Source organism: Alligator sinensis, unplaced genomic scaffold (genome assembly GCF_000455745.1).
Source record: "Alligator sinensis unplaced genomic scaffold, ASM45574v1 scaffold840_1, whole genome shotgun sequence".
Classification (NCBI taxonomy): domain Eukaryota; kingdom Metazoa; phylum Chordata; order Crocodylia; family Alligatoridae; genus Alligator; species Alligator sinensis.
The window spans coordinates 578196-589004 of NW_005842643.1; the positions used below are offsets into that span (position 1 = coordinate 578196).

The 10809-nt window shown below is 40.3% G+C and overlaps 1 protein-coding gene across 6 annotated transcripts in view; it reads left to right on the plus strand.

Moving 5' to 3' along the window:
* The window catches only part of TMPRSS2 (transmembrane serine protease 2), a 32507-nt gene that overhangs the window by 10939 nt on the left and 10759 nt on the right, over nucleotides 1-10809 (plus strand). For 4 of the 6 annotated variants that reach the window (XM_006033587.3, XM_025215417.1, XM_025215419.1 and 1 more), the window contains exons 3-8: nucleotides 3524-3578; nucleotides 4541-4748; nucleotides 5280-5366; nucleotides 7232-7351; nucleotides 8833-8962; nucleotides 9800-9910. In XM_006033587.3, coding sequence (XP_006033649.1) covers nucleotides 3564-3578; nucleotides 4541-4748; nucleotides 5280-5366; nucleotides 7232-7351; nucleotides 8833-8962; nucleotides 9800-9910 — 671 coding nt within the window. In that variant the 5' untranslated portion in view covers nucleotides 3524-3563. Of the gene's footprint in view, nucleotides 1-3505; nucleotides 3579-4540; nucleotides 4749-5279; nucleotides 5367-7231; nucleotides 7352-8832; nucleotides 8963-9799; nucleotides 9911-10809 lie in introns of all 6 variants that reach the window. The other 2 variants (XM_025215420.1, XM_025215421.1) reach the window with 2 other exon arrangements.

Here is a 10809-nt window from a genome sequence, read left to right on the forward strand (position 1 = left end):
CCCCAAGTAGGCAAAGTCAGGTCTGCACCATCGTGTCCTGGCTTTCCCTGCTTCCAGAGACATCCCCAGGGAGCTCTGGGACATGTCTGTGAAAGGAGAGAAAGCTGGAGATCCAGAGATGCAACTCTGACAATCTCTGGGGTGAGTCTCTGGAAGTGGGGAACTCTGACCTTTTGTACTCCTGGATACACGCTGGAGATTGATGGGGGGCATGTTTCTGGAGGCAGGGAAAGTTGGCAGGCCCTCCTGGGGCTTGAGGGTCCCAATTCTGCACAGGACTGGGCCCCTCAAGCCCTGGATTTGCCTGACCAGGGTGGCAGGAGAGTGTGGGCAGCTGCTGCCAGAGCTGCCAACACTCTCTTATCATAAAACAAACAGACATCTGCCACAATAAAGCAGCATAATATTATTACTACCTTTTGTTGCGGCCCTACTGTGGCAAGACAAAAGGTAAGGGTGTCTGTTTGATGTTGCTTTGTACTGCCATAAAACCTTTTATGGCAGTAGAAAGGCAATGAAAGTTCATGTTTGTTTCCACCCTTACTCTGATCAGGGTGCAGTGTCTATAGCATACAGATGGGAAGAAAACTGCTTGCAAAGCAGAAGACAATTAAAATAAGTCATTATGATTTGTGGGACTAGTTTTCAGAATAACGTAATAAATGAGCCAGCTGACTTTTTTTTTGTGTGTGTGGTCTTTCCTTAGTGTCCTGGGATCCAAGTTATAAACATCAGCAAGATGAACGAATGACAATATGTGTAGATCAGTAAATGTGCACAGCAAATACATGAGCACAAACTTTGCGTTGTCAGGGCATGGAAAGAGTAGCACCTTGTGTTACCCAGTGACCTGTTGAGTTCCTTTCTGAGCTTTAATTGCTCTGGTAGGAGTGTTTCCATGGTTCATCTTTTCAGGGTGTGTGGCACTTCTGCAGCTAAATTATTTGCTGCTGTAGAATATTTAACATTGTGTCAATATACTAAATTTTATAAAGCACGCTTTTTCTGTGTTCATCTTGTTGTAAGATGAACTTTGAGCTGAAATCTTGTTAGAGTTCTCAACTTTGAAAAGGAACACTACTTCTTTCTGCCTTTTCTCTGAGGGTCCTGACACAAGACTGGGGGACTTCTGCCTTACCAGCACTGTCCTGTGCTGTCCTGTTCTCCTCTCCCCCCTAAACACCTCACTGCACCTTGTCATTTAGGCTAGGGGAGCAGTTCCCTTGCCAATAGCCCATCACCACAAGCTCTGCATGTTCATGATCCATACCATTCAACATCCTGCCCTCGTGACCTGCCCAGACACAAGATGGTGGGCCTTGGCTGTGAACAAGAATCCCTCCCCAGTGGACTGGCCTGTATTTCATCCTAGTCGCAGAAGCCACCAGGGATGTCGGTTGGTAGTTCTTGCATAGAGCTATCAATGTGGCCATGTACCTGGCACGCTTTACTGACTCCCCTGACACCCATCCCTTTTCTAGTCAGCCATGAACCAGGGTCTCCCTCTATCTCAAGTGCATCAGAATGCAGTCCCCGTACTGTCTCCTCAAGAACCTCTTACTGAGGTTCTGGCTGCACTTTTCCCCCACCGCTTTTATTTTATGCACTCACCATCTGTGGCCCTACAAAGTTGTAGGAACTTTTGGTTAACTTTCTCTTGGCCCTGGCCAAGCTGTCTGTTTGCCAGAGCAAGGAGGAGGCTTTGGCCAGAAGGAACCTGGGCAACTGTATGGTTGTCTTTCTTTTACTTATCCATGGATGTCTCTGGCCAGAATTTCAGTGGCAGGCTATCCATAGGCTCCTTAGTTGTGTTTGAGGGGTAGTGGGCACTATTCAGTTTTCTCTGTGAGATGTACCCCCTCTTTGTCCTCCCCCTGAGAAACCTAATTATTAGCTTTTGACTTGCACTTCTGTTCCTGACATTTTTTTAATGTCCTTTGTCCCAGGAAGGTAATTGTTATATGGCTAGTAACCTTTGAGGGGGGGCTTGTGGTTTGCTGGTGGGTCTAGGGCTGTGGTTCTCAACCAGGGTGTCACAACTCCTCTCAAGAGTGCCGCAGTGCTGCCACTGCAGCCAAGTGAAACTGCCCTGTGCACCTGTTTCGAGGAGATAGTGGAGCCAGATCAGGAAGTGACTAACAGGCAGGAGGGTGTGCTCCTGCATGAATTAGGCTTATCTACTAAGCTTAATGGAGGAAAGAGCACCTGCTCCTCTGCCACAACCTGAAAACAGCAGTGTGTGGAGCAATATCATTGTGTCACAATGCCAATACCAGGCACTGGGGGACAGTTTCACTGTGCTATGGAGTAGTTGCTGGGGATGGTCCAGTTTCATTGGGCTGGTTGAGAACCACCGAGGTGTAAGCTGAGCCAGTACAACCATGGTTCTCAACCAGTTGATACTAAATTGATAAAAGTTGATAAGGGGGGGTGCCTTGAATATTAAAAAGATTGAGAACCACTAGTGTAGGCCCACTGCCTGTATGACAAATAAGCCTGACTTGAGTTGGTCTGAAATACTTTTGCCCACTTTACAAACAACTGACGTTTCCTTTTCCTTTTTTTGAAGTAGGCAGTGGTCTGACTGAATTCTCTTTAGAAAACAAACTGTTAATGCCATTTTGTTCTGACATCGCAATGTCATCGAGAACCAGGGCTGATTTTGTGGTCTAGGGGTGGGGATAATACAATAGACTCTAGATCATTTGTATCCAGGTGGTTTGCAACCCATTTCATTTTTAGCAAATGCCACAGCAGACAGCTGAACAGCCATTAATTCAGGAAAGGGCTCTACTTCCTGGATCAGCTGGAGCACATGGGTGGTCCTATGCAGCTGATTGGAGAAGCCCTTGGAAATAAAAGCCAGGACTGGAGCAATTCAGCAGACCTGTGCAGCATTGCAGCTCTGAATACTCTGATGCTTCTCAATCTCTTATCTTGGTAGAGGGTTAGAACCGTAACCCTGAGAAGTATCTGGGGTCTTTTTTTGTCTAGCTAGGACAGAGCAGTGACTATTGACCAACAGTATTGTTGCTTATTATAGGTGTGTTTTAAAGATGCGATAGTGCTTTGATGTTTGTTTACTTCCTGCTCTCACTTACTAGTGGATTGAGAAGCTATAGATTGTATAGATGAAATTATAGCCGTACCTAGGACAGTACATTTCACGACTTGATTTATATCAAAACTAAAGTTGGTTGAAAACTGGAACTTCCACCTTGTGGGAGCTCTGGAGAGTATGAAATTCTGGCTTTGTCCTGAATTGCAACAAAAATTGTGTGTGTGTGTGTGTGTGTGTCCCAAACCCCACAAAAATATTTTATTTGAAATATTTTGGCTTTTTGTGTAATGTTTGGACCTTACTGAAATACAATGGGTTGATTTCTTGCCAAAACTTAAAACCTACACATAACCTCAAAATTATTTAGCTTTTGTTGCGTTGCTATGTTCCAATGGAAAACTACTATGCAGAATTTTTTGACTGTTTCTTATCATAAATATATAGCCACTTTTATATTTACAGGTTCTCTCTCACTTGTGTAGACACTACGGACATAGCTAGGATGGCCTCAAACTCAGTAAGTAGTTAAACATTCTGTTTTGGGTAACAGCTGACTGAGTAGTACACTAATTAATAATCTAGTCTATTAAACTTTGACTTATAGGGAAACCTGAAGCAAAGAACTTTATGTATAACAAGGAAGAGACTTGCCTCAGTGTATGGAAGAGATGCAATTAACTTACTTAGGATGCAGAGTTATGGGACTTATAGTTGTTGATTCCTTCTAATTATTGTATCCCATGGCTGGAAGGAAAACAAACAAATAATAATAATAAAAAACTATTCTGCATACCAAGTTGTAGCCTGATGGTTATTATGAATGGCCTTGATTCTGTTAGGCTAACTTCTGTTTGTTGTGTAGTGCATTTGACAAAAGTAATGAGATATTAGCAGAACACTAGTTAGATCTGATATTTAGAATGAAAGGGGTGCTGTCAACTGGAAAATTTATGTTTATCATTGAGAAATCTTACTGTTCAAATGGTTACAACCCCCTAAAATTAAACTAAGAAAGCTTGCAGAAATATATTTCTTTATTTTCCTGATTTATTTGCTAGTGACTATAATAGTTGGTGTATAATTGCTTTCATTATTCTCCTGTGCAGTCTTTTTTTTCACAATATAAAAGAAATATTAGATATGACTAGGGAAGCAAAACATTTAACGTTTTAAAAGAATTCAATATATGCATGCAAGACTTATTTGAGGGGCAGTGTATTAGAAATTAATTTAAACTGTCTCTAAATGTAGTCTCTCTGCAGTTGAAGGAGTGTCTGTCTTTCACTCCAATATTCAGTAGACTTTGTAAATCCTCTATTGCAAGACTGATGCCTTTCTGAATTAGGATTTTATTGTATCAGTAGCACTTATGCAAAAACACTCTTTTAGATACTTCTGTATTCTGACTTTGCAATATTACACGGCACATGTTTCTACCCCCTCTTATTTCTTGGTTTCCACTTTTGTTGCTGTTATTAGGGGCTACCACCATACTATGAAAATCACGGCTATGAGCCAGAAAGGTCCTATAATTCTAGGCACGTTATAGACACTAGCGGCTATCCACAGTACATTCCTACAAGCCATCCTGCATCAGTGCCACATTATGTTCCAAGTGTTCCTCCTCAACATTCAGCTACAGTGGTAGTACAGCCAAAGCCTTCGTCTGAGAAACTGTGCACATCAGGTAAGACTTGTCTGGATTTCTTACCATGTAGGTTTGCTGTAGTTTGATATCCAGATAGATGAAAGATCTTTCTTTCCATGCTCTCCAGCTGAGTGAAATATTCCATAAGCACCACCTTCTTTCTTTGGAAGAGTGTGGGCCGATGGAGACTTCTGAATTTCAGGTTCATGCCTGGGTTGTTGGTTGTATCCATGTTGGTCTAAGAACATAGGCAGGCAAGGTTCTTTGGGTAGATGTGATATCTCTTATTGGAACAACTGAGTAGTTGGAAAAAAAGTTCTTAGCAAGCTTTTGGGCACAGTCACTATGGGTGACTGTGCCGAAAAACTTTATGAGAATTTTTTTCCAACTACTTATTTGGTTTAATAAAAGATATCACATCTACCCAAAGAACCTTGCCTGCCTGGGTTCATACCTGCATACTAGTGACTGATATTTGTGCCTTAAACTTCTGCCCAGATAGATTCCAGATAAGAGATCTAAGGTTAGCCTCCTTCCCTAACTTTTATTTTTCTCCCTTTTTATTTGTAGGTGTTAAGAAAACCTTATGCATTGTCTTAGCTGTTGCAGTAATCCTCACAGGTGCAGTAGTTGCAGCACTCCTTATCTGGTATTTTGGTAAGGATCTGCATGATATTAAAAATATGAAACCTAAAATGTCTTGGCACGCTTGTGTTTGGAAAGTCTCATTTTTTCCATCTGATGGTGAATTAGGACAGGGAAGTCTTGGTTCTCTCCTTTTTTTCCCCGGTATAAAATCCTTTTTTTCCTTTTAATCTGAAGGGCTACTTATCTGTTATAACCAGCATCACTGCTGCTGTTTTCCTTTCCTCTTTTTTTAATGGCATGTAAATATATTTGAAACAATTAACCTCCACCAACTTTTTGACTCCTGTTGCCAACTCTTACGCATCAGCTCATCCTGAGCTTCCTGCCAGCTACTACTATAGCACCAGCTTTTGTACAGCTGTTATCACTTCAGATACAGTGGTGTGAAGTGCAGTTTAACTCGGTGCAAAGGGCCCTTACAAGACTTTTGACCTGGGGTTTAAATGATTCCAGAGCTTGCTTGGCTCTAAGGTTTTGAGTGAACATTAACTACATATTTAGCTTCTGCACTTAAATTCAAAACAAATTTTAAAACTTCCCACACTGTTTCATTCCCTGACTTCAGGGACAAGAGCAAAAGAGTGAATGACATAAGTTAGAGGCTTTAGACTTTTGTAGAATGAGATGCTGAGTAAAACTACTAGACTCAGATTTTATTAATTTCAAATTTTTAAACTAAAAATACCTGCAGTATAGCGAATGCCTGCTGAGATGATAGGAAAATTGTATTAATCGCACCAGTCGCGCACAATGCCGAATCTCCTGAATTGCAAATGACTACCCCCCGCAACCAAAACAAGTTTACATATTCCTTTCATTTATTGTGTTGGCTGACTTGAAAAAAGTGAATGAGGAATCCTGGAGGGAGAGAGCATGTGTGGTTGCCTTTAATTTGGAGCTATTTTGAACAGACTTCTAAATTTTAATGTGAAAATAAGTGTTGTTTTAAATCAGTGGTTTTCAACCTTTTTTCATTTGCGGACCCCCTTGGAAATTTTGAATGGAGGGGGCAGACCCCTTTTAATTGTAAGTGTGGGGATTCACATACTTTAGACTGATCATAGTTGTCTTTTGTGGACCCTTAGACCTAGTCACTGGATTATGGGTTGAAAACCACTGATTTAAATAAATCCCAATCACTGTAAGAATGATATCTATCAAGAGGTGGCAACTAAACAGAGCTATTTTCTTTCCCTGTTTCCTTTAATTTTTGCTATAGCTGGCAGAGTGAGTTATGAGCTTAACACTGCGTTTGAAGTTCACTGGAGTTACCATGAAATCTAATAGCTTAATACAGGGGTGTCCAACTGGCATCTCATGGGCTGCATACAGCTTGTGAAGGGTTCATTTGTGGTTCTTGGGCTCCCACCAGGCTATGGCTGCAGCGGCAGCTGAAGTCTCCAGGCTTCCACTTCCTGTCCCTGCCCCAGGGGCATGATGGTGTAGCCCATGGTCTCATGGAAACCTATGGCCAGGGGTGTCCTAGTGCCGCAACGCAGCACGGGACTCTGTAGTCAGGAAGCTGAAGGTAAGGCTGGAGTGCCTGCCTGATATAGTGGTGTATATGGAGTAGTGGGGGGAGAGGGGCTCCTAGTGTGCTTAGAAGTTGGACAACCCTGAGTTAATAAATAAAAACTGCTTTGACAATTATTAATGATGACATGTATAATTAAAAAGCCTAAACTACTTTTCCATTTTTGTCCTCACCTCTTTGCCCTCTTTCATACAGAAGTCGCCAAGTTATTCAGTTAATGATCTTTCCACATCTAGCTTAACTAAATTGATTATGCTGCTGGAAAAGTCAGTAGAAGTAATAATTTGTGGATAAATGAACCTTAAGATAAATTAACGGTTGTGTGTTTGTCTCTTTGCAGTGCAGGATCCGTGTTTTGATTCTTCAATAGAATGTGGGTCTTCAGGAAAATGTGTGCCATTATCCCAGTGGTGTGACGGACGCTTCGACTGTCCTAATGGTGAAGATGAAAACCGATGTGGTAGGTACCTCAAGTATGCAAAGGTAAAACTGTATTTTTCTAAGTTTTACCAGCTTTGTTTACATATGATGCAACTCTAAACCAATTTAAACTGATTCAGACGCCTGTGTGAACTGTCCTATTTTGGCTTGAGACTGACTTAGTTTATCCTAAGTTTATTCCTAATGGCTTGCTAAGCTGAAATATGGGTGTGTGCAGGGCCTTGTGCCAGTTTTAATTAGGTTAGTTTAAAAATCATAAGTTAACTTACTTGAAGACGTCTCTCATACTTGGTCTATAGGAAATCATTGTGTTCCTATGATTCTGCTTGAATTTGTTGACATGGGTTGGCTTATTTCTTATCCTCTCTTCAATCCCTCCATAAGAATTTCCCTTCACTCCCCCACCAGATCAAGGTTTTTGGTGGTGATAGTATTGTTGCTTTGCAAAGAACACTAAGTAACTTGCAGGGTAGGAGGCTTGCTAATGACTTCAGTTAAAGAAATAGTTAAAGGCTTTCATGTTGAGCTGAAGATATTTGAAGAGAATATCTTGTGGTGGAGATCATAAAGATGCAGTTTCGAAAGATATACCTGTCTTGATTTTTTTTTTTTTTTAATATCTGCGTGTTTTTCAAGAAAATTACTTTGGGTTGGAGATGTACTGTTCGCTCTTCTTGGCCCTATGTTGCCTTTGGTACTCTGGTGTATGCTTTATCTCTGCTTGCTTTAATATCCTTTTCCCCTTATTTGGATGCACAATTGGGTCTCTTTGCAATTATCTTCTGCCTGACCTGCTTTCTTCCCTCTTTCTGCCATGTACAGTACATAGTATCTTTATATTTAATGCCTGGAAGGGGCAGAGCAAACATTTCCATGCCACATCTGTGCTCCTGAGCTTTTATGCCATGAGAGAACATAATGTTTTTGCCTTCTTATCTAATTACTGCTTTTCATTCTTACCCTCTGGATGAGGCATGGAAAATTTAAAGATTGCACAGTAAAGAGAGACGAATAACACAATGTAAATATACCTTTTAAGCTAGTAACTCATTCAAGTGGACTTAGACAAAATAAACACATTTTTATGTAATCCTCCAGGGAATTAAAATTTGAAAAAAATATCTGTTTAAAGAGACAGCATCAACTTGAAATCTAGTTCATATAAGATAGCTTCAGGTACTGCATTTCTGTGCACTTTTGCTGATTTTGTTATAATCCCACAAACCTATTTTTACTATTCAGAAGTGGGGAGTGGGGGGCAGTTGTCCTGTTGCTATGTGAAGGACCAAACCAGATGGGGAACTGACTATAAGGGGCAACACTGACCAATGCTTTTAGTAGCTAGTTTCAAATACGTGAAACAATCTTTTTCTGATATTTTGATTTTGGTACTCTTGGTGCTTGTTTATAGCGACAGGAAATAAAAATACCTTTTTTAGCAATGTGGATGTCCTGGGCTTTGAGGAATGAGGTCAGTAATGTTGTCTTTCTTGGTGGCAGTTAGGCTCTATGGACCCAATTTCATTCTGGAGGTCTACTCATCAGAGAACAAATCCTGGTATCCTGTATGCGCAGATGACTGGAATGATGATTATGGAAAGACAGCATGTAAAGACATGGGGTATAATGTGTAAGTATGATAAACCTACTTGTGAAACTAAAGCAATGAAGATGTACATCCAAGGCAATCCTTTCATTATGTTGTTTCCCCCCTCCCCCCACTCCTAAAAATGGATATCTGCTGTAAAATTACTAGTCCAGTTTTCATAAATAGAAGAGACAAAATGTAGAAAAGGTTGTATGTTATCACAGGAGCAAAATGAAATGATGTTAAAGCATGTAATACATAACATTCAGTCAATGGTAGGGTGAAAGTTTGTGCATATAATGCAAGCAGAACATGGGAATAAAATTGCGTTATAAAATGCATCCTTATCCAAACTAGTTCACTATGGTAAGTATTGTACAGAAAGTCCTGACCTGTTGAGGACACTGATCACTTTTCATGGTGGTCTTTCATAAGAGTGCCACCATTTAATCACAGTATCCTTCCATGCAGCTTCACTTCCACACTTCTGGGCTTGGCATACGTATGTGGGACCAGGTAGGCAGTGTTCCTTAGAGTGCTCTGGAAGTGTTGTAGACATAACCCTTAGTCTCTGCAGCAGGTAGAGCTATTGATCATGACAAAATTAGTTTAAAATAAAACATTATTGTTTGGTGTAAGTGGGCACTGAGAACAATCATGGAAGAAAGTAAAGTTTAATTCTTCTGCTGTATATCTTAATTGTGGTTTTATTTAATGTTCTATAACTATTAGATTGAACTATTAGATCTAACTTTAGATTGAAGCAAAATCTTTCTTTTTTTCTATTTATTTTTTGATGGGATTGCTTGTTGTTTTTGTTCTCAATTAGTCTTCTACATGACGCATCACTATTATAACTAAACCTTTTTTCCTTTACAGAAATACTTATTACTCTAGTGGGAGAATAGCAATTGAGAAAGGAGCTAAAAGCTTTCTGAGACTGAACACAAGTGCTGGGAATATAGACTTGTACAAGAGATTGTATAACAGGTATTTAAGTCTAAACTACTACAATTTTTTTTTTTTTTTGCATTGTCATTGTCCTTTTTGTAAGTGGTGCGTCTTCCATCTTTATTAGGGCTAGCCTCCCTTTATATTATTACCTTATTTTTAGGATTGGGAGCAGGGGGAGAAGGTCCCGTGCTTGATATGGAATAATTATTCTTCATCATCTTTAAACCTCCAACTATTAAATTATTCCTGACACTATCTTTCTAGGGATTTGTTTTCCAAATCCTATTTCAGAAGTTTGACAACTTTTAAGGACACTGATTTTTTTCCACCCCCTTTCTCACCTTGTTTCCTGTAGCAAACCTACTTCCTTAACAGTTCCCCATTTCCCTCTGCTCCCACACTTCCAAAAGGGTGTAGAAACTGTCATATAACTAGTCAGCCATGATGTTACTATCTTGAATTTTTGTTTTGATAATTGTACCAAGCATAAAATAGTTGCAATATTTGGTACTGTGTTTTATGTGAATACAGATGAAACAGGATACTTGCTAGGGTGACAGGCTCTGAATTCAACTGCTTTTATTAAACTTTGTTTTGTTATATATAATGAGTTTTTTCAGTTCAGATTTTGCTGCAGAGGCTGCTGCACTTGCAAAATCCCCATCCTCCTCTTCCCCTTTTTTTGACATACTGTTATGTGAATGATTTGGGGCCAACCAGTGGCTACAGAGGCAAGTCACAATTCACCTCACTCATTGTGTTTATATGCCTTGGAGTTCTGTGTTTCTGGCAGTTGTAATTAGAACCAGATTCCTCCGTCATATGCTGATGTAAATGGAGGAAATGGTAAAGGCACTCGAGTGCTGGGAGGGCAGTCAGCAAAAGTGGGGATGAAGCAATTGCGTAAGAATTCTTGAATGAAGAGGGGGCAGGAA